General features: G+C 43.0%; 1 protein-coding gene and 1 pseudogene across 2 annotated transcripts in view; both read right to left on the reverse strand.

Moving 5' to 3' along the window:
- SI (sucrase-isomaltase) overlaps positions 1-25,108 on the reverse strand; it is a 470,126-nt gene that overhangs the window by 417,130 nt on the left and 27,888 nt on the right. For both annotated transcript variants that reach the window (XM_073626133.1, XM_073626135.1), the window contains one exon: positions 2,734-2,860. In XM_073626133.1, coding sequence (XP_073482234.1) covers positions 2,734-2,860 — 127 coding nt within the window. Of the gene's footprint in view, positions 1-2,733; positions 2,861-25,108 lie in introns of those variants that run through there.
- LOC141141977 (U2 spliceosomal RNA) lies at positions 1,754-1,960 on the reverse strand (annotated as a pseudogene).

Here is a 25,108-nt window from a genome sequence, read left to right on the forward strand (position 1 = left end):
AGTAGCTGGGGACCTCCCTGATGCCGAACCACCTTCATTATGAATGAATAATATACTCTTCTCTTCCTCAGATCCTGTAAGTGTTTTTAATCTCTTTGGGGGATATTAAAAAAGCTTTTAATTCTGCACTTAGAGGCACCTTTCTTTTTGTCTGTTTGTATTAGAGATTGTTCCTCTTTGTGAGTGCAGCCCTAAGTGCTGAAGATCCACCACCATCACCGCACCCTTCGTTCAAACATAGACATTATCTGCTTGGTCCTGACGCTCAGAGCGCCCTTATATGAACATTGTACCTACTTTTTCAATGAAAAAGATTTATCTTTCAAAGAAATTGTAGAATAATACGCAAAAATGTTGCATCCATAATTTCAATCTATGATGGAAAAAAAAGGAAAGCTTCTCATTACTTTTGACATTCTATATGTTATAGTATTTTGAATACCCACAGGACATACGCTAACAGCATGCATAGTAACACTGAGACAAAAGGAGAGGTGTGCGTAGTTCAGATTCAATAAAATAACACATTCTAGCATGTCCTACCACATACATTTGACATTAATAGGAAAAGAGATAACATAACTGTATAGCTGTTGGAAATGTAGAGAGTATTTCAATCTGTTTTGTGCTATATAAAGATAAGGCGGCAAGTATTTACACTGACACTGTTCACCTTGGAAAGTAGCGCACAGCAGTCATGTGATTTACTGGTCCTCTGATTCAATTAAAGGATGTCTTTTGGTCCTTCTCTTCTTGTTCTGGCCTCTTTCCCACATTAGCGTTTTTCCATGAAAGAATCACTATTAATTCCTGTGGAGAGGCTATCCACTGTTAAGATTCATAATAGATAGTCCTATCCATAGGAATGAATAAAGTTTTTTTCAGACATGTTGGGAAGAATAAGACCCAAGCTCCATGGGGCCACACAGCCAAGATCTTCTAAGAAGGAATATATCACTTTGGGTTGTTTGGGACTTTTCCTGTAAAATGCAAGCCCCATATGGTTTCTAAGTTTCCCAATTTGTGAGTGAGGCTGTCTATCACTCTTAAGTACAAGTAGGTAAAATTGGGAGACAGGAAGAGGAAAACAAAGTATGAGTTTTACAAGAAAAGCAGATATTTTCTTATAATTTCCTTTCCTTTATCTCTGGATATACCTATTTAATTTTCTCTGAAGGTAATCTGTCCTGGGGCACTTTTTACTGAAGGTAACTGCTCATTTTCAAGCTCCACAGTGCGGTGCAAACACTCGAAGCTAACACCAGGTGCAAAGAAAGTGAGCACACTAAAAAGTGAAGTGCACAAAAAAGTGCACAGGGTGTACACTTCGTCCCTCTCCTAAGAAAAAGGACCCTGGCCATGATACCTCGAGGCACAAGACTCCTGACAGGAACTGGGGCACTTGTGGTCCACCTGGCTAAAAGCAGGAAGACCCCATTTTGTGGGGACCTGTCAAGGCAAGGTCCACCTACGTACTAGGTTTGGCTTCCCCAAAAAGAAACCCCAAGGGAGGGGGAGAACCTGACCATGTGTCCTCCCTCCCAAGACTTTCAGGGCAAGACTGAGGACCTACGCCTTACTAATCAGGGGTGAGTCATTGTACACAGTGCTGTGCAAAAAGTGCAAAAATTAAAAGGGTAAGTGCTTTGGGTGCCAAAGTGCAAGACAATGGCTAGCCTTCTGGCCAGTATAACAATACCTCTAGTCCCAGGCAAAATACCCATCCCTACCAGAAAGGCATTATTACTTAGGTAAAGCTTTGCCTTTAACGTGGGACAAGCCTGGTAAACCAGGCCAGATTCAACATGGGAGGAAAAGAGCCTTCCCACCATACCCACCTTATTACATCAGGAATTACTAACCAGTTCCCAAAATTAGTGAAGGGAACTAGCGTTTTGTTCCTGAAAACTGATAAGAACATTTACTACACTTGATCCAAACCAAAAGGCCAAGAAGCAATTATCGCATGTTATCACATGTTTCAAAATGAATGTGTTTATGAAAGGCCTACTATAATCAGAGTTATTTGCAGTGTTCTTTAACCAGATTATAGAGCTCCTCAAACAATAGGCGTTTCTGCTTTCTAGACTTTAAATCTTTCTATACAATGCAGCAAATATTTAAAAAGTGAAAGTTACAAAATAAAAATACATGGGAATGATTTATTAAAAATTATTAAAAGTAATGATTATATTAAGGGAATGTCTACTTAGATTAGTGAAGAAAAAATTGCAAATACTTTAATCATCCAAGAACGTACAATTAAAAATCCCGTTTTTATTTTGGAATTACATTTGCACATGGTTAGGTATTTAGACTGAACATAACTTTTCCTTATTCCCCTATACTATATTAAAAAAAAAAAAAAAAATCATCTCTTCAATAACATGTAAGCATAAAGAACAGGGGAACTTTGTAACAAAGATTTAGATTTAGTTCCTGTGATTAGTGGAAGAAGGAATAATTCCCCATTGTTGATGTCAATGGAAGGAAAAGAGACCCATCTTTGGTATCGGTGAGAGTAATAGTGCCCCATCAGTGGTATCAGTAGGAGGAATAGTGCCCTAAGGGCCAGTTAAAGACACGTGAAGAGCTGCAGTTTGGGATTAAAAGGGCAAATACAGTATGCACAGCAAGCTAAGAAATACTTAGCAACTTTAAATAAAGGTTACTTTGCATAACGGTTATTAGCTTACATATATAATGGACATTCTTTTGAAGACAGTCTCTTACCTGTATCCTTGAGTCCAGGTGTTTTTGTAGCAAAAAGCACAATAAGGACTATCGCTATTATTGTAACCAAAATAAACAGAACAATTAAGGATATTTCCAGAGAACTAAATTTTCGTTTCTTCCCCATCTGAAACAATAAAAAAGGTGTAAAGGATTCAGTTATTTTTCCAATCTCATAGATGGAATAGTTGTTTGCAAAGTTGTAATAGCCAGTATACCTGTTAATATATTACACATTTAACACATCTCTGGATAATTAATGAGTAATTGAAGGGCACTGGCCCGTATCTTCATTCCAATGTACAATCATGGTAATCCTGTATAGGCTCTTCATACACTTTTTTTGTAGTAGAAGATGCCAGTGGTATTAAAAATAAGATTTATGTAAATGAACACAGAAAATACACATGCATAATGTTATATTTTTTTTAGCTTCACTGCTGTTAGCAACAACAATCAAAGCCATAAATATAGTTTACTTTACTTCTTCTACTCCTACAACTATTTCCAATAATACCATCCTAAATACCAGCCATCAATTTATTAATTTGTAATCCACACACGATTAAGTGTGTAGTGGATAGCCTAGACATAGCCAAGGCATTTGACTGAGTGAAGCAAAACTTCCTCTGGAAGGCCTGCAAAGGTTTGGGTTAGCCCTTAATTTTTCAGCTGGCTCTGAATCATAGCTTTTGGACAGATGTCTCACATTAGTTTCAACAGGTGGACCTTAGACCCTTTTCTTTTATCTAGAGGTACACACCAGGGCTTTCCACCTAATTCTCTGCTGTTTGCCCTGGAGGTTAAACCATAGTCCACCATTCTGCATAATCTTTCAGATATACAAGAACTGAGTTGAGGTGCACACATTAACACTGTGGGGCTACGCAGACAATTTAAAGCACGTAACAGACTACCTGCCCCTTATTATACATCAAATCTAAAATACAAATATGGTGGAAACTACCCCTGGGGGGGTTATGGGTCAAGCAAATCTAATAAAAATTATTCTCCCGTCTAACTTTTTTTTACATCCTTTGGCACTCACTGGTATACATGCCCCTTAAATACTTTAAAATCATGGAATCACTATTAAACCATTTGTGTGGGGCAAGGACAGTCATAAGGTAACCTGATCAATGCTCGAACAACCTTTGGATTTTGCAGTACTCTACTTTATATTACATAGCTTTCCAACTATCATACATTCTCCACACAATGACAAGTGAACTTGTGTACCTTTCCAGATTATAGGAAGTGGCGAAGTTCCCAGATGCCTTGGACTTAGGCCGGTCAAAAATGGTTCAAATCCCCGCCATTTTGTTTTTAAGTGTGCGGTTTACCACCGCTTTAAGCACTAATATGGATACCCTGAATGCTAATTTGTAGTCCTGTGAGCCTCCAGGTAATTGACCAAATCTGGTCTCCAAAATAGTGTATCTTTGCATGATCAGCTGCTAACGTTATGCATGTCTCATAACCATGCGAAATAGTTAAACCAAATTGTACACGCGCTGCGCTTATCAAAATAAAAATGTGAGAAATTTCCACTAAAGTATTAATAAAGTTATATTGTGCTTAACATACAAAATATACAAAATCTATTAATACTATACATTAATGTGCAATAAACTTCAATGAATGAATAAATAGGTAAAAGTGCTCCAATCAGCCTGTGTATTGCAAATATTCCACAAAGCTTGTGCAATTTTCAAACATTAATAGATAATTCAAAACAAACATCCATGCGATTTAGTGTTGCATCCATGCATTTCAGTGCTGCATCTATGCAATATGGTGTTTGTGCAATGTTCAAACAATAAAAAGTTAAAAAATACAAAAAAAGCATCCATGCGATTTGGTGCTGCATCCATTTGATTCTATGCAATTCAGTGCTGTGTTGCTGTGCAATGATCAAATTAACAGTCCGATTTAGTGTTGCATCCATGCATTTCAGTGCTGCATCTATGCAGTATGGTGTTAGTGCAATGTTCAAACAATATAAAGTTAAAAATACAAAAAAATGCATCCATGCGATTTGGTGTTGCATCCATGTGATTCTATGCAATTCAGTGCTGTGTTGCTGTGCAATGATCAAATTAACAGTCCACAGATCTTCCACAATCCATTCATGTTTTATTGTGAACACAAACTAAAGTGCTGTGTGCTCATACAAGTGCCCCCCCAGGTGATAGCCCCTCACCTTAAGGCGTGTGACCTTGCAATTAAGCTTGGTCAGAATTCGCCTTAGAACCTCTCTGGGTTCGATGTTATATGCAGGGTCCTGGATAGATTTGCACTGGTGCCTCTGTTCCTCACAGCAGTCCTGTTTGTACCTCAATATATCAACACAAAAAGGACTTCATGGTGCAGTATGTACCAAATTTATTAAAATCATAAACTAATCCCGCAATGGATACTCACAGTAACAAGGCGCTTAAGGGCGCCACACTAAAACAGCAGAAACGAACGGGCAACAGCGGCCGGTATGGGGTGGCGTGCTAATCTGTCCCAACAGGTTGTATGTATAACATTCCATCCTGTCCCCTTCCCCTACGCGTGTTCGATACAAGGGGTATTTCGTATCTTCATCAGGGGGTGATTTTGATAACCCCCTGATGATTTTGATCACCCCCATAGAGGTTCTAAGGCGCATTCTGACCAAGCTTAATTGCAAGGTCGCACGCCCTAAGGTGAGGGGCTATCACCTGGGGGGGAGCACTTGTATGAGCACACAGCACTTTAGTTTGTGTTCACAATAACACATGAATGGATTGTGGAAGATCTGTGGACTGTTAATTTGATCATTGCACAGCAACACAGCACTGAATTGCATAGAATCACATGGATGCAACACCAAATCGCATGGATGCATTTTTTTGTATTTTTAACTTTTTATTGTTTGAACATTGCACTAACACCATATTGCATAGAGGCAGCACTGAAATGCATGGATGCAACACTAAATCGCATGGATGTTTGTTTTGAATTATCTATTAATGTTTGAAAATTGCACAAGCTTTGTGGAATATTTGCAATACACAGGCTGATTGGAGCACTTTTACCTATTTATTCATTCACTGAAGTTTATTGCACATTAATGTATAGTGTTAAAAATTTTGTATATTTTGTATGTTATGCACAATATCACTTTATTAATATTTTAGTGGAAATTTCTCACATTTTTATTTTGATAAGCGCAGCGCGTGTACAATTTGGTTTAAATATGGATACCCTTTCAGATATCCCTGTCTATGGGGCCCATTTGAGTTCACCCCTCTCTAATGTTTATATTAAAGGCTCCTTGTTTTGCATTTACTACAAAAGATGATTTCGGAGTTAGAAGTTTGATTGATGTTGATAATTGGGATGAGGGCCTTTCAGACCTTAGGTTGATACTCCTTAAGGCCTTAAATAAGATTATTCAACAATACGTTCTTCATTGAGCCTACTTAAACTCATACTTCTAGCAAAATATACTTCCCAACTTTTTGAGATGGGAACAAGAAACACCCATTAACAAAAGTATGTAGGCATATGGCACACCCCCTGCCACGCCACCTAAAGTAGAATTATACAATAAAAAAGATTGGTTAAACCCACATGTGCTTATTTCTTTTTTTTTTTACCTCTACTATTCTTTTATACTGGCTTTTGAAATGTGCAAATGCAGCAATTTAAAAATTGGATGAAAGGTTTAGCACTGGGAAACACTTTTTGACAGATAAATAGTGCATTTTATATACAACTATATAGACCAGACCAAAATGAGGGACAAATGAGTAGGAAAGAGGGACAGAGGGAATTTGTTCCAAATAAGGGACAGTCCCTCGAAAATTAGGGACAGTTGGGGGCTATGCATCATAGCCTGTTATGTCCTAAGAGTCAATAGGCCCCAACAGACACTTTATTGTAAGTCTATTATGGATTACTGGAAGCAGTTTGCAAACTTTTTGCATGATCATATGGGCTCCCCAGTAGGGCTACACCCCAAATCATATTCACTTGGAATCCTTAATAACTTTAGCCTTAATTGCTATACTAAGATCTTATTCTCTATAATACTTTTTACATACCTAATAACTAGGACCTGGAGACAGCCCCGTTCTCATACAATAGCTCTCTGGTTGAAAATAGGGATGAGCTTCGAGTTCGAGTCGAACTCATGTTCGACTCGAACATTGGCTGTTCGCAAGTTCGCCGAACAGCGAACAATTTGGGGTGTTCGCGGCAAATTCGAATGCCGCGGAACACCCTTTAAAAGTCTATGGGAGAAATCAAAAGTGCTAATTTTAAAGGCTAATATGCAAGTTATTGTCATAAAAAGTGTTTGGGGACCTGGGTCCTGCCCCAGGGGACATGGATCAATGCAAAAAAAAAGTTTTAAAAACGGCCGTTTTTTCAGGAGCAGTGATTTTAATAATGCTTAAAGTCAATCAATAAAAGTGTAATATCCCTTTAAATTTCGTACCTGGGGGGTGTCTATAGTATGCCTGTAAAGGGGCGCATGTTTCCTGTGTTTAGAACAGTCTGACAGCAAAATGACATTTTGAAGGAAAAAACTCATTTAAAACTACCCGCGGCTATTGCATTGCCGACAATACACATAGAAGTTCATTGATAAAAACGGCATGGGAATTCCCCAAAGGGGAACCCCTAACCAAAATTAAAAAAAAAAAACGACGTGGGAGTCCCCCTAAATTCCATACCAGGCCCTTCAGGTCTGATATGGATATTAAGGGGAACCCCGGCCAAAATTTAAAAAAAAATGACGTGGGGTTCCCCCTAAATTCCATACCAGACCCTTCAGGTCTGGTATGGATTTTAAGGGGAACCCCGCGCCAAAAAAAAAAAAAAAAAAACGGCGTGGGGTCCCCCCAAAAATCCATACCAGACCCTTATCCGAGCACGCAACCTGGCAGGCCGCAGGAAAAGAGGGGGGGACGAGAGTGCGGCCCCCCCTCCCTCCTGAACCATACCAGGCCACATGCCCTCAACATTGGGAGGGTGCTTTGGGGTAGCCCCCCAAAACACCTTGTCCCCATGTTGATGAGGACAAGGGCCTCATCCCCACAACCCTGGCCGGTGGTTGTGGGGGTCTGCGGGCGGGGGGCTTATCGGAATCTGGAAGCCCCCTTTAACAAGGTGACCCCCAGATCCCGGCCCCCCCCTGTGTGAAATGGTAAGGGGGTACTTATGTACCCCTACCATTTCACGAAAAAAGTGTCAAAAATGTTAAAAATGACAAGAGACAGTTTTTGACAATTCCTTTATTTAAATGCTTCTTCTTTCTTTTATCTTCCTTCATCTTCTGGTTCTTCTGGTTCTTCTGGCTCTTCTGGTTCTTCCTCCGGCGTTCTCGTCCAGCATCTCCTCCGCGGCGTCTTCTATCTTCTTCTCCTCGGGCCGCTCCGCACCCATGGCATGGGGGGGAGGCTCCCGCTCTTCTCTTCTTCTTTTCTTCTCTTCTTCTCTTCTTCATTTTCTTCTCCGGGCCGCTCCGCAATCCATGCTGGCATGGAGGGAGGCTCCCGCTGTGTGACGGCGCTCCTCGTCTGACAGTTCTTAAATAACGGGGGGCGGGGCCACCCGGTGACCCCGCCCCCCTCTGACGCACGGGACATGACGGGACTTCCCTGTGGCATTCCCCGTGACGTCACAGGGAAGTCCCGTCAAGTCACCGTGCGTCAGAGTGGGGCGGGGTCACCGGGTGGCCCCGCCCCCCCCCGTTATTTAAGAACTGTCAGACGAGGAGCGCCGTCACACAGCGGGAGCCTCCCTCCATGCCAGCATGGATTGCGGAGCGGCCCGGAGAAGAAAATGAAGAAGAGAAGAAAAGAAGAAGAGAAGAGCGGGAGCCTCCCCCCCATGCCATGGGTGCGGATCGGCCCGAGGAGAAGAAGATAGAAGACGCCGCGGAGGAGATGCTGGACGAGAACGCCGGAGGAAGAACCAGAAGAGCCAGAAGAACCAGAAGAACCAGAAGATGAAGGAAGATAGAAGAAAGAAGAAGCATTTAAATAAAGGAATTGTCAAAAACTGTCTCTTGTCATTTTTAACATTTTTGACACTTTTTTCGTGAAATGGTAGGGGTACTTATGTACCCCCTTACCATTTCACACAGGGGGGGGGCCGGGATCTGGGGGTCACCTTGTTAAAGGGGGCTTCCAGATTCCGATAAGCCCCCCGCCCGCAGACCCCCACAACCACCGGCCAGGGTTGTGGGGATGAGGCCCTTGTCCTCATCAACATGGGGACAAGGTGTTTTGGGGGGCTACCCCAAAGCACCCTCCCAATGTTGAGGGCATGTGGCCTGGTAAGGTTCAGGAGGGAGGGGGGGCCACACTCTCATCCCCCCCTCTTTTCCTGCGGCCTGCCAGGTTGCGTGCTCGGATAAGGGTCTGGTATGGATTTTTGGGGGGACCCCACGCCGTTTTTTTTTTTTTGGCGCGGGGTTCCCCTTAAAATCCATACCAGACCTGAAGGGTCTGGTATGGAATTTAGGGGGAACCCCACGTCATTTTTTTTTTTAATTTTGGCCGGGGTTCCCCTTAATATCCATACCAGACCTGAAGGGCCTGGTATGGAATTTAGGAGGACTCCCACGTCATTTTTTTTTTTAATTTTGGTTCGGGGTTCCCCTTTGGGGAATTCCCATGCCGTTTTTATCAATGAACTTCTATGTGTATTGTCGGCAATGCAATAGCCGCGGGTAGTTTTAAATGAGTTTTTTCCTTTAAAATGTCATTTTGCTGTCAGACTGTTCTAAACACAGGAAACATGCGCCCCTTTACAGGCATACTATAGACACCCCCCAGGTACGAAATTTAAAGGAATATTACACTTTTATTGTTTGACTTTAAGCATTATTAAAATCACTGCTCCTGAAAAAACGGCCGTTTTTAAAACTTTTTTTTGCATTGATCCATGTCCCCTGGGGCAGGACCCAGGTCCCCAAACACTTTTTATGACAATAACTTGCATATAAGCCTTTAAAATTATCACTTTTGTTTATTCATGTTCGTGTCCCATAGACTTTAACGGTGTTCGCGTGTTCGAACAAACTTTTTTCCTGTTCGCATGTTCTGGTGCGAACCGAACAGGGGGGTGTTCGGCTCATCCCTAGTTGAAAACTATCAGTGACATTCTACATCTCAAGAAGGTGACATGAACACAAACGATACCCTGTTACATGTGATGGGATTTGAGGCAGTTGGCTCTCCTCCCCTCTGGGTCAGCTACTTCAGGATATGGTTTGAAGTATATTATGTTTTTGTGGTCTTTTTTGTCACACATTCAATTGTCTGGGTACCACTGGATATGTTACAGTACAGTGCCTTGAAAAAGTATTCAGCCCCCTTGAAATTTTCCAAATTTTGTCATGTTACAACCAAAACGTAAATGTATTTTATTGGGTTTTTTTTTATGTGATAGACCAACACAAAGTGGCACATAATTGAGAAGTGGAACGAAAATGATAAATGGTTTTCAAAGTTTTTTTGAAATAAATATGTGAAAAGTGTGGCGTACATTTGTATTCAGCCCCTTTACCCTGATACCCCTAATTAAAATCTAGTAGAACCAATTGCATTCAGAAGTCACCTAATTAGTAAATAGAGTCCACCAGTGTGTAATTTAATTTCAGTGTAAATACAGCTGTTCTGTGAAGCCCTCAGAGGTTTGTTAGAGAACCTTAGTGAACAAACAGCACCATGAAGACCAAGGAACACATCAGACAGGTCAGGGATAAAGTTGTGGAGAAGTTTAAAGCAGGGTTGGGTTATAAAAAAAAATCCCAAGCTTTGAACATCTCACAGAGCACTGTTCAATCCATCATCAGAAAATGGAAAGAGTATGGCACAACTGCAAATCTACCAAGACATGGCCAGCCACCTAAAATGACAGGCCGGGCAAGGAGAGCATTAATCAGAGAAGCTGCCAAGAGGCCCATGGTAACTCTGGAGGAGCTGCAGAGAGCCACAACTCAGGTGAGAGAATCTATCCACTGGACAACTTTTAGTCGTGTACTCCACAAATCTGGCCTTTGGAAGAGTGGAAAGAATAAAGCTATTGTTGAAAGGAAACCATAAGAAATTCCTCTTGCAGTTTGCGAGAAGTCATGTGGGGAACACAGCAAACATGTAGAAGAAGGTGCTCCAGTCAGATGAGACCAAAATTGAACTTTTTGGCCTAAAAGGAAAACGTTATGTGTGGCGGAAAACTAACACTGCACATCACCTTAAACATACCATCCCCACCGTGTAACATGGTGGTGACAGCATCGTGTTGTGAGGATGCTTTTCTTCAGCAGGGGCAGGGAAGCTGGTCAGAGTTGATGGGAAGATGGATGGTGCCAAATACAGGGCAATCTTAGAAGAAAACATGTTAGAGTGTGCAAGAGACTCGAGACTGGTTCACCTTCCAATAGGACAACGACCCTAAACATACAACCAGAGCTACAATGGAATGGATTAGAACAGGGATATGCAATTAGCGGACCTCAAGCTGTTGCAGAACTACCCATGAGGCATAACAAGACTCTGACAGCCACAAGCATGACACCCAGAGGCAGATACATGATGGGACTTGTAGTTTTGCAACAGCTGGAGGTCCCCTAAATGTATATCCCTGGTTTAGAAGATCAAAGCATTTTCATGTGTTAGAATGACCCAGTTAAAGTCCAGACCTAAATTCAATTGAGAATCTGTGGCAAGACTTGAATATTGCTGTTCACAGATGCTCTCCATCCAATCTGACAGAGCTTGAGCTATTTTGCAAAGAAGAATGGGCAAAAATGTCACTCTCTAGATGTGCAAAGCTGGTAGAGACATCCCCAAAAAGGCTTACAGCTGTAATTGCAGCGAAAGGTGGTATTGACACAGGGGGGCTGATTACAAATGCACACCACACTTTTCAGATACTGTATTTATTGGCATATAACACTCACTTTTTCACCAAGAAAACCAGGTGCAAATAGTGTGTGAGTGTTATACGCCAATACTTCAATTTTAGCTGCCTCGGAGGGGACAGGGAGGGAGCGGGACGAGCGCCATCAGATTACATACAGTGAGAATCTCCTGTTTACTTGGCGTCCTCTGTAATAGGAAGTCCCGTCTCCTGGGCCGCCATTGGACCACTGTTCTGTCTATCATAGGAGATTCTCACTGTATGTAATCTGTCGGTGCTCGCCCCGCCCCCCCCCCATCCCCTCTAGGCTGCAGATGGGCATCGATCAGACAGCACTGATGGCAATGGTGAGGCTGCTGCATTGAAGGCAATGGTGAGGCTGCTGCATTGTAGGCATTGGTGAGGCTGCTGCATTGATGGCAATAGTGAGGTTACTGCATTGATGGTGAGGCTACTATATTGAAGGCATTGGTGAGGTTACTGCATTAAAGGCATTGGGGAAGCTGCTGCATTGATGGCAATGGTGAGGCTGCTGCATTGATGGCAATGGTGAGGCTGCTGTATTGATGGCAATGGTGAGGCTGCAGATGGGCATTGATCAGGCTGCATTGATGGCAATGGTGAGGCTGCAGATGGGCATTAATCAGGCTGCATTGATGGCACAGGTAAGCCTGCAGATGGGCACTGACCCTTATTTTGTTTCAAAGTTCCTTATTTAAAATGTAAGATTTTTTCCTGAAACTTCCCTCTTAAAATGAATGTACGTGTTATACCCCTGTGCGTGTTATACGCCGATAAATACGGTATTTATTTGTAAAAAATGTTGAAAACCATTTTTCATTTCCTTCCACTTCACAAGTATGTGCCACTTTGTGTTGGTCTATGACTTAAAATCCCAATAAAATATATTTACATTTTTCTGTTGGACAGGCTGATGTACATACTGGCCAAATGTTGGCCGGTTTCTGTTGAACCAGCCGATACCAGCCGATATTCGGCCCGTGTGTACCAGCCTTAATTGTAACTTGCAGTTTATTAATCAGGTGCAAAGACAAAAACAGTAGGATGGCCAAGAGGATGAAAACACTACAGAATTATACAAAACAGATTAGAAAAGCTGCACAAACATAAACTCTTCACAGCAATGTCAGGGTAGCATGAAACTGCATAGCATAGCTCTTAAGATGGCCATAAATGGATTAAAATTCCATCCATGGCCAGTCCTGTTCCAGAGCAGTCAATCTACTGATCGAATAGTGTTATAAGTATTTTTTTTTTTTTTTTTAGGTTTGCTTTAAAGTCACAGTCTGGCCTAAAAATCAGCCTAAATCTTTCTTTTTTGTTTGTGTCCCCACTGAGAATGCCCCCATCCAATATGGATGAGCAAGGCAACAGTCATTGCCAGGCCAATAAGGTTCAGTCGAGGGCTGCCCCGCTCCACTGCTTCATGAATACAAAGGGGCAGGGATACTCATGACATCATTGACAATATTGCCACAATTTATGTTTTTTTCACTTTATCTACTTTAGTAAATCAATCACCAAAATGTACAATATGAATATCTGGTTTGAAAATTCTACTTCCAAAGCCCATTTGGGAGCTAGTAGACTAAAGCCGGGTACCCACGGGCCAAATGTTGTGAGACAATGGCCGGTTAAAAAAAAACGTCCGACATTCAGCCCATGTGTATGTCGGCTTCTGTTGGATGATCATGCTGGAAAACCAGCATCCGACTGACTCCCGATCAGCGCTCTCAGCCAATGGCAGAGAGTGCTGTCCGGAATGTTCTGGTGGGGGGGGTTGTCCCCTGTCAGAACACAACAGCTCAGCGGGGGAGATCACTGAACTAACTCTGCATGGTTAGTACAGCGGCTCCGACCGGAGCTGACAGTTTTTATTTTTTCAAATCACAACTAATGCCCGATACACACAATGAGATTATCGGACAAATGACCGTCTGTTTTTTTTGCATAATAATCTCAGATCGAATCTGATGCTTACTAAAGTCGCAAAAATTCTCGTACGACAGAATAAAAATTCGGAAGTGATGTCATGTGTTGTAATGCATTTGTATTGCATTTTCAAATGACGGCTGTATTGATTAAATGAAAATCGTTTGATTTGGCATCATACAAAAATGTTTTGCATGTACGATCGGATAGTATCGGATGAACTGTTCTGATCGGCTCTCGAAAACTCTGTACTAACGATCAGATTATTGTACGATCGCTCCGAAATCAGCCTTTTTCATGCAATTTCCTGATTGTGTGTACGGGGCTTAATAGTGTGTACCTGGCTTAATACTCAATAATGCCTATTGTTCAATAGAGGAAACCTCTCTTAATCAGATCTTTGATAAGACAACAAGCATATATATATATATATAGCTATCTATATATGTGTATATATATATAAATAAATAAATATAAATATATATATATATATATATATATATATATATATATATATATATATACATATATATATATATATATATAATATATATATATATAAACACTGTATATATATATATATATATATATATATATATAATATACATATATATATATAATATATATATATATATATATATATATATATAAACACTGTATATATATATATATATATATATATATATATATATATATATATATATATATATATATATATACAGTGGGGGCGGAAATTATTCAGACCCCCTTAAATTTTTCACTCTTTGTTATATTGCAGCCATTTGCTAAAATCATTTAAGTAATTTTTTTTTCCTCGTTAATGTACACACAGCACCCCATATTGACAGAAAAACACGGAATTGTTGACATTTTTGCAGATTTATTAAAAAAGAAAAACTGAAATATTATATAGTCCCAAGTATTCAGACCCTTTGCTGTGACACTCATATATTTAACTTAGGTGCTGTCCATTTCTTCTGATCATCATTGAGTTGGTTATATACCTTCATTTGAGTCCAGCTGTGTTTCATTATACTGATTAGGAAAGCCACACACCTGTCTATATAAGACCTTCAGCTCACAGTGCATGTCAGAGCAAATGAGAATCATGAGGTCAAAGGAACTGCCGGAAGAGCTCAGAGACAGAATTGTGGCAAGGCACAGATCTGGCCAAGGTTACAAAAAAATTTCTGCTGCACTTAAGGTTCCTAATAGCACAGTGGCCTCCATAATCCTTAAATGAAAGATGTTTGGGATGACCAGAACCCTTCCTAGAGCTGAGCTATCGGGGGAGAAGATCCTTGGCGAGAGAGGTAAAGAAGAACCCAAAGATCACTGTGGCTGAGCTCCAGAGATGGAGATGGGAGAAAGTTGTAGAAAGTCAACCATCACTGCAGCCCTCCACCAGTCGAGGCTTTGTGGCAGAGTGGCCTGACGGAAGCCTCTCCTCAGTGTAAGACACATGAAAGCCCACATGGAGTTTGCTAAAAAAATACCTGAAGGACTCCAAGATGGTGAGAAATAAGTTTCTCTGGTTTGATGAGACCAAGATAGAACTTTTTGGCCTTAATTCTAAGCGGTATATGTGGAGAAAACCAGGCACTGCTCAGCACCTGTCCAATACAGTCCCAACAGTGAAGCATGGTGATGGCAGCATCATGCTGTGGGGGTGTTTTTCAGCTGCAGGGACAGGATGACTGGTTGCAATAAAGGGAAAGATGAATGCGGCCAAGTACAGGGATATCCTCAGATTGGGCTGAAGGTTTACCTTCCAACAAGACAATGACCCTGAGCACACAGCTAAAATAACAAAGGAGTGGCTTCACAACAACTCCATGGCTGTTCTTGAATGGCCCAGCCATTGATGACTTAAACCCAATTTAGCATCTCTGGAGAGACCTAAAAATGGCTGTCCACCAATGTTTACCATCCAACCTGACAGAACTGGAGAGAATCTGAAAGGAGGAATGGCAGAGGATCCCCAAATCCAGGTGTGAAAAACTTGTTGCATCTTTCCCAAAAAGACTCATGGCTGTATTAGAGCAAAAGGGTGCTTCTACTAAATACTGAGCAAAGGATCTGAATACTTAGGACCATGTGATATTTCAGTTTTTCTTTTTTAATAAATCTGCAAAAATGTCAACAATTCTGTGTTTTTCTATCAATATGGGGCACTGTGTGTACATTAAAGAGGAAAAAAAAATGAACTTAAATGATTTTAGCAAATGGCTGCAATATAGCAAAGAGTGAAAAATGTAAGGGGGTCTGAATACTTTCTGTCCCCACTGTATGTCTATATATAGATATATATATATATCTATATATAGATAGATATATATCTATCTATATATAGATATATATATATATATCTATATATATACACAATATATGGATGATCATATAACTTGCTTTTGGTTAGTTTAGTATCTTTTAAAACATTCACTTTTCTTACTTAGCCTAACATGCACTGACATATTTGCTGAACGTGAATTACATGAAGCATATCTTTGTGGTATAAGCCTATTACTGTACTGGCATCCATATCTTCAATTTAACAAAAGCAGTTAAATTAGTAGGAATTTACAGCTGAATAGGCGTGTTACTGTTGTCATTGTTCATGAAGCTGCATATGGCACCAGTAGTGGATAGATATTTTTAATAGCACAGTGCAAAAGTCTTTAAATAATTTGTTTTGCGGCATCCTGTCACTAAAAATTTAGCACAATTACCGTTAATTAAATAATATTTACTATTTTAACATATTTTATAAATTTGGTCACCCAGTTACGTAACGTGTAACCCCGCCCCCCTATGACACCACAGGGAAAACCATAGGGAAGTCCCCGTACGTCAGAGGGGGGTGGGGTCACCGGGTGGCCCCGCCCTCAGTTATATAAGAACTGTCAGAACAGAAGCATCACACAGCGGGAACCTCCCATGGATGCGGATCGTCCGAAGAACGAAGCGGGGAAGAAGAAGCCGGAGGAAGATGCGGACGAGAATACCGAAAGAAGAAGCAGAGAATCAGAGGAAGAAGAGGAAGAAGCGGGGGAAAAACAAGATGGAGGAAGAAAACTGAATGAAGACCAGAAGAAAATGGAAGAAGAAGCGGGGAAAGAAGAAGACATTAATAAAGGAATTGTCAAAAACTGTCTCTTGTCTTTTTTTAAATTTTGGACACTTTTTTGTGAAATGGTAGGGGTACATTTGTACCCCATTACCATTTCACATGGGGGGGCGGGATCTGGGGGTCCCCTTGTTAAAGGGGGCTTCCAGATTCCGATAAGCCCCCCGCCCACATACCCCCACAACCAACGGGCAAGGGTTGTGGGGATGAGGCCCTTGTCCCCATCAACATGGGGACATCCTCCCCATGTTGAGGGCATGTGAGGGCTACCGCTAGTATTTTTAAATGACTTTTTTTCCTTTAGAAATGTCATTTTGCTCTCGGACTGTTGTAAACACGGGAAACATGCGCCACTTTACAGGCATACTAAAGTACTAGCGGTATATAAAGAAAAAGAAATTCCCCTAGTGGTGGATTTTAAAGGCACATGTAAAAAGGCGTAAAGGGAGTATGTGTAATATAAACAGTAATTTATTAATTGAAAACGTAGTAAAAACACAAAGCAAAAATATAACAATAATTATAAGGAATGCGAATCATATACTTATACACAGATACAGTGTTGATACCAATATTCTTACACCCAACGCGTTTTGGAGTTACTTAGCCTCCTTCCTCGGGGGTGGGTATAGGTTTACAGAAATTTCTATATTAGAGACAATGTATTAACCAAAGATGGTAAGCATATAGGTATACATAAACATAAGAACGTTTATATGCTAGACTTTTCATTTTATTTTCACTTACATTAACACTGTGTAGGCTGACTTGGCATTCCAAAACAGTTAAAAACAAAGGCACTGATATTGTCTGTCTATCCAGCGTATTCCCGTTTACGGTAGATGGAAGTTCATTATCATATTATCAATGCTGTTACTTCATGTGCAACAGTAAAAATTTTTAACGTATGGATGTAAGTAAGTGGTATTCTCTTCAGAAAATGAAGAGGAAAAAGCCCAAAGAAAAGGGCGTGGAAAGGTATATAAAACCTGGAGCTCCACTGAGGCCGAGGGCGAGTCCTGCAAAGAAAAACGTAATGATGCAAATGTATAGTGACCGACCGTTTTAATCATATAATGTAGATGAACAAAGTTAGATAAGATATTTATAAGGTAAGTAACCCATACCTGATAATGGCTCAGTAGATGGCTCAAAGGGGTACGTAATAGATAACTGTGAATATGTCTTGGATAGCTGAAGGTAGTAGCGAATAGGGATGAGCTTCGTGTTCGAGTCGAACCCATGTTCGACTCGAACATCGTCTGTTTGCCGTTCGCCGAATTGCAAACGATATGGGCCGTTTGCGCCAAATTCATGTGGCGCATCACGGCCCATAATTCACTGCGGCATCGCAGTGCATTGCTGGCTGATGATTGGCCAAGCATGCACTATGACCCGCATGCTTGGCCAATCACAGCGCCGTCAGTAGAGAGAGCTGTAACTGGCCAAAGCCAGGGTGGCTTTGGCCAATTATGGCTCAGGGGGTTTAGAACACGCCCCACACTATATAAGGCCGCCTACACGGCGGCCCTGTGTAGTGTGTGTTCCGGCATTGAAAGAGAGATAGATAGACAGAGAGACAGTGTCATTTCATTTGAGTTAGATAGATTAGGCAGGACAATCAGTGAGTTAGCTGCACTTACAGTGTATTGTGTATATATATATATGCATCCCAGGTGTTGCATATATATATACACTGTATTCAGCTAAAACTACAAGTTAGTGCGGTGCGTCCTGCTCACAGTGTTCAGCTAAAACTACAAGTTAGTGCGGTGCGTCCTGCTCACAGTGTTTAGCTAAAACTACAAGTTAGTGCGGTGCGTCCTGCTCACAGTGTTCAGCTAAAACTACAAGTTAGTGCGGTGCGTCCTGCTCACAGTGTTCAGCTAAAACTACAAGTTAGTGCAGTGCGTCCTGCTCACAGTGTTCAGCTAAAACTACAAGTTAGTGCAGTGCGTCCTGCTCACAGTGTTCAGCTAAAACTACAAGTTAGTGTAGTGAGACCTCTGCACAGTGTTCATCTAAAGCTACAAGTTAGTGCAGTGCATCCTGCTCACAGTGTTCAGTTAAAACTACAAGTTAGTGCAGTGCATCCTGCTCACAGTGTTCAGCTAAAACTACAAGTTAGTGCAGTGCGTCCTGCTCACAGTGTTCAGCTAAAACTACAAGTTAGTGTGGTGCGTCCTCCTCACAGTGTTCAGCTAAACCTACAAGTTATTTTTTGGGGAGCTCTGCACAGTGTTCAGCTAAAGCTACCTGTAGAAGGTTGGTGGTGTTTTCCTGATCCTATCACTACCGCAGGCAGCTAAAAAAGATACAAGTTAGTTTTTTGGAAGCTCTGCACAATGTTCAGCTAAAGCTACCTGTAGAAGGTTGGTGGTGTTCTCATACTACAGGCAGGCAGTTGATTTTGCTAGCTGCAGTATCAGTACATACATATATATATATATATATATATATATATATATATATATATATATATATATATATATCCCAGCTTAGTGCAGCTACAGGCCATTAGTATGTCTGGAAGGCCAAGAAGGAGAGGCAGACAGTCACAAGCCAATAAGAGAGGGTCTAGTGCTGGTCGTGGAGACGGTGCATCCTCATCAGCACGTGGCCGTGGGACACGCTTGGCCTTTTTTTCGGCAGCTGGATGACCAAGCCATCCTCATCCTCCTCATCCTCTCTCACCCATGCCCAGGGTACTTTGTCTGGCAAAGCAGCGGCCTCTTCCCTCGGCTCAATGTCATCAGTGACTCCTTCCCTAGCCCCACCATGTCCTCCTGAGGAGTCCCTTGAACTGTTTGACCACAGTGTTGGGTACATGCTCCAGGAGGATGCCCAGCGTTTGGAAGGCTCTGATGATGATACTGAGCTCGATGAAGGCAGTAACATGAGCACAGACAGAAGGGGTGCCCAAGAAGGACAGCAATCTGGCAGTCATGCTCCCCCTGCTGCAGCATACTGCCAGGTTTGCTCCAGTGATGAGGAGGGAGGGGATGATGAGGTCACTGACTCATCATGGGTGCCTGATAGGAGAGAGGAGGAGGAGGAGGCGGCACATCACCAACGAGGCAGGATGCCCTCCAGGGGCCAGTCTAAGGGCAGCACATTAACTGCATCACACCCCAAAGCTCCACATGTGCAGGGCACTGCAGTCTCTGCGCGTTATTCAAAAAGTTCTTTGGTGTGGGCCTTTTTTGAGATGAGTGCATCAGATCGCACCGCTGCTATTTGCAACATATGTCTCAAGCGTATCTCGCGTGGCCAAAACATCTCCCGCTTGGGTACCACATGCTTGACCAGTCATATGCTGACCTGCCATGCAGTTAGTTGGCAAGCGTATCTAAAAGACCCACACCAAAGAACAAAGAGGACCTCTCCTTGCTCCTCATCTGCTGAGATCTCCAACCCCACTATACCTTCAGTCCTCTCTGAGACCTGCACTGAGAGGAATGAAGGTGTAAAATTAGGTGTGTCACAGCCAAGTACTTGTGAGCAATCTGCTTTTGGTACACTGACGTCAGATTGTACCAAGCAAATTTCCCTGCCCCAGCTGCTACACCGCCGAAAGAAGTTTGCTCCCAGCCATCCACATGCCCAGCGGTTGAATGCTAGCTTGGCAAAATTGCTAGCACTTCAACTGCTGCCTTTTCAGTTGGTAGACTCTGCCCCCTTCCGTGAGTTTGTGGAATGTGCGGTTCCTCAGTGGCAGGTACCCAAACGCCACTTTTTCTCACGGAAGGCGATTCCGGCTCTCTACCGGCATGTGGAAGGCAATGTCCATGCCTCGCTGGACAGGGCGGTCAGCGGTAAGGTGCATATTACCGCTGACTCATGGTCCAGCAGGCATGGACAGGGACGTTACCTAAGTTTCACGGTGCATTGGGTGACTCTGCTGGCAGCTGGGAAGGATGCAGGACAAGGTGCAGTAGTGTTGGAGGTTGTTCCGCCACCACGCCTCCAAAATGCTAATGATTGTGACACACCTCTCTCCTCCACCCCCTCCTCTTCTTCTTCCTCCATGGCCTCTTCCTGTGCTTTGTCCTCGGAACCAGCGGTGCTCCGTAGCCGTTCAAGGGGCTACGCAAGTACGCAGGCCAAAAGTTGCCATGCGGTGCTTGAGCTGGTATGCTTGGGGGACAGGAGCCACACTGGGGCAGAGGTTCTGTCAGCTCTGCAGGGGCAGGTTCAGAGGTGGTTGACGCCACGCCAACTTAAGGCAGGAATGGTGGTTTGCAACAATGGCACCAACCTCCTCTCTGCCCTCCGACAGGGACAAATGACCCATGTGCCTTGTTTGGCTCACATCCTTAACTTGGTGGTGCAGCGGTTCTTGGGCAGGTACCCAGGCTTACAGGATGTCCTGAGGCAGGCCAGGAAAGTCTGTGTGCATTTCCGCCGGTCATATAATGCCAGTGCTCAGCTGGCGGACCTCCAAAAGGAGTTTAACCTGCCCAAGAACCGCCTAATCTGTGACATGCCCACCAGGTGGAGCTCAACGTTGGCCATGCTGCAGCGGCTGCACACGCAGCAGAGGGCCATCAATGAGTACCTGTGCGACTATGGCACCAGGACAGGGTCAGGGGAGCTTGTTTTTTTTTCCCCACGCCAGTGGGCCATGATCAGGGATTCATGCACTGTCCTGTCACCATTTGAGGAGGCCACGAGGATGGTGAGCAGTGACAGTGCATGCATCAGTGGCACTGTCCCCCTTGTCCACCTATTGGAGCACACGCTGTGTGGAATAATGGACAGGGCACTTGAGGCAGAACAGAGGCAGAAAGAGGAGGACTTCCTTAGCTCTCAAGGCCCCCTTTATCCAGACAGTGTTCCTGCGTGCCTGCCGATCACACAGGAAGAGGATGAGGAGGAGGAGGAGGAAGATTGTGTCAGTATGGAGGTGGAGCCTGGCACTCAGCATCAGCAGCAGTCTTTAAGGGATCAGTCCCAAGAAACACATGGACTTGTACGTGGCTGGGAGGAGGTGGCTGCGGACCATGTCGTCCTTAGTGACCCAGAGGACTCCGGACCGAATGCCTCAGCAAACCTACGCTGCATGGCCTCCCTGATCCTGCAAAGCCTGCGTAAGGATCCTCGTATTCGTGGTATCAAGGAGAAGGACCAATACTGGCTGGCAACCCTCCTTGATCCACGTTACAAGGGTAAGGTTGCGGACCTTATCTTGCCATCGCAGAGGGAGCAGAGGATGAAACATCTTCGGGAGGCCTTGCAGAAAGGTCTGTGCAACGCGTTACCAGAGACTGGGAGGTTAAAAACTCCTGTTTCTGGACAACGTGTTGCTGAGGCTTCGGTCAGTCAAAGAAGGAGCGGTGGAGAAGGTGGCCGTCTGACCGATGCGTTCAGACAATTTTTTGGTCCGCAGCCCCAAGGTATGATCGGTTCCAGCAACCATCGCCAGCGTCTGTTTTACATGGTGCAGGATTACCTAGGGGCAAGATCTGACTTGGACACCTTTCCCACCGAAAATCCTCTGGGTTACTGGGTCTTGAGGATGGATCACTGGCCAGAGCTTGCACAGTATGCAATTGAGCTACTGGCCTGTCCTGCATCCAACGTTCTTTCGGAACGCACATTCAGTGCTGCTGGAGGCTTTGTAACCAATCACAGGGTGCGTCTGTCCACCGACTCGGTCGATCGACTGACCTTCATAAAAATGAATCAGTCTTGGATCACCACCAGCTACCAAGCACCTGATGCTGATGTAACCAAATAATTTTTTTTTAAATCTCTGATCCCTTCAAAGACTGCCTTTGCTGATGCTGAGTGACTATCCCTGAGTAATTATCCTCTTCAATGGTCACGCTGATAGCTTGTAAGAACATTTTTGGTTCTGGGCGCCACCACCAGTGCCTAAGGCCTAATTTTTCAGCCCCTGTTTAACAGGGGCGTGTAATTACAATTTTTGATGCAATACTTTGCAGCAGGGCTCGTTCCTGCGTTCCAACTAGAGTGTCTGTGAGGGGTTGCAGTGTTGTGGCACCAGCACCAGTGCCTAAGGCCTAATTTTTCAGCCCCCCTTCAACAGGGGCATGTAATTACAATTCTTGATCTAATATTTCACAGCAGGGCCCATTTCTGCACCCACCAAGGGCGAGTGAGGACTTACAGTGTTGTGGCACCAGCACCACCACCACCACCAAAGGCCCAATTTTTCTGCCCTTGTTCAACAGGGGCATGTAATTACAATTCTTGATTTAATATTTCACAGCAGGGCCCATTTCTGCGCCCACCAAGAGCGAGTGAGGACTTACAATGTTGTGGCACCAGCACCACCACCACCACCAAAGGCCCAATTTTTCTGCCCCTGTTCAACAGGGGCATGTAATTACAATTCTTGATCTAATATTTCACAGCAGGGCCCTGTGAGGACTTACAGTGTTGTGGCCACAACAACACCTAAGGCCCAAATTTCTGCTGAGTATATAGGGCAGGCCCCTACTTTCAAACATCTAACTTACAAACGACTCCTACTTGCAAACGGAAGGAGACAACAGGAAGTGAGATGAAATCTACCCCTAGGAAGGGAAATTCTCTCCTGTAAGAGTTAATATGGGAAAAACATTTCCCCTTTCCACTGATGCTTTCCAATCCTTGTTCCACAAAAAACACCAAATTTTCAAAAAAACATTTGTCATTGGGACAAAAAGTGAGGTGAAATCTTCTGAAGAGTAGGACAGACAGCAAAACAAATGTCACAGGGGTGATAACCCTTCCCTATGTTTTCCAAAAAGCTTAAAAAAGATTTTTTGGCTGGAGCTAAACATGTTAAAAATGTACCCGTTCAAAATTACAAACAGATTCTACTTAACAACAAACCTACAGTCCCTGTCTTGTTTGCACCGCCTGTATACTGCTGTTCTGAGTATATAGGGCCTGGTGGCCCCACACCTTTCCTTATTTTAATTTGGGTGCTGGGTTCCCCTTAATATCCATACAAGACCCAAAGGGCCTGGTAATGGATTGGGGGGTACCCATGCCGTTTGTCTCACTGATTTTCATCCATATTGCCAGGACCCGACATTACATTAAACCCGCAAGCAGTTTTAAATGAGATTTTTTCCTTTAAAAATGACATTTTGTGCAGGGACTGTTTTAAACACGGGAAACACGCGCCACTTTACAGGCATACTATAGACACCCCCGAGGTACGATATTTAAAGGAATATTTCACTTTTTTTTTTTTTTTACTTTAAGCATCATTAAAATCACTGCTCCCGAAAAAACGGCCGTTTTTTAAAAGTTTCTTTTGCATTGATACATGTCCCCTGGGGCAGGACCCGGGTCCCCAAACCCTTTTTAGGACAATACCATGCAAATTAGCCTTTAAAATTAGCACTTTTGATTTCGAACATTCGAGTCACATAGACGTCAGTGGGGTTCTAACGTTCGTGCAAATTTTCGGTCCGTTCGTAGGTTCTGGTGCAAACCGAACCGGCGGGTGTTCGGGTCATCCCTAGTAGCGAAACAAGAAAGGTATGAGGGTACGGTTAATTGGATAAGCAGACACTTCAACTATATATTATTTAGAGCCGAAACATTACAATGTGTCAGTATCTAAAAAAACTAGTGAAGTTTGAATGAAACTAAACTGTCATGAGTTAACTATAGTCATATAGTATGAAGACTTGAAATGGTTTGTAATATGATTGGCTATTTAAGCCAGTCAGAACAGACCATAAAAAGAGATCTAAATAAAGAAAACATTTTTTTTGAAAAAATAAAACCCGTGGCGGCATTCTGTGAGGCTACAGTGTATTTTCCATCTTACACTGGCCTCCATCTTGCGACCCCAGCGGACATGAGCACTCCGCCGGGGAAGCTGAACGTGTCGGCGGGTAGAGTAGGCATGGCCGCGTCCCCACGCGGATGCTTGCACATGCGCACTGTGGACGCAGCGGCTATTACTCCACCCGGGGGGCCATTCACGGCGTGCCCGCCCCTCCTCCGTCCCAGGCGATCAGCTGTTGCTTGTTCCATCAACAGCTGATTGGGGGAGGAGGGCTTTATATACTCAGTAACTGTTCATGCCGGACATCCGCTACAGATTGCAGGATGATTCCGGCCTGAACAGACATCCATTTCTCTGTGTTTAAAAAGTAAGTAATACTTTACTCTCCTATGACTACCTTTTCAATGTAGGTTATACTGTGATCATAGTTTAATAATCACTCCTTGCACTCAGACCTGCTATATGGTCTGGTGCTGTTTATTTTGAATGGCTCAATTTGATTTAAAAATTCATGTTACATTTTATTTTTATAGCCAATCATATTACAAACCATTTCATGTCTTCATACTATATGACTATAGTTAACTCATGACAGTTTAGTTTCATTCAAACTTCACTAGTTTTTTTAGATA

This window comes from Aquarana catesbeiana, linkage group LG04 (assembly GCF_042186555.1).
Source record: "Aquarana catesbeiana isolate 2022-GZ linkage group LG04, ASM4218655v1, whole genome shotgun sequence".
NCBI classification, from domain to species: Eukaryota; Metazoa; Chordata; class Amphibia; order Anura; family Ranidae; genus Aquarana; species Aquarana catesbeiana.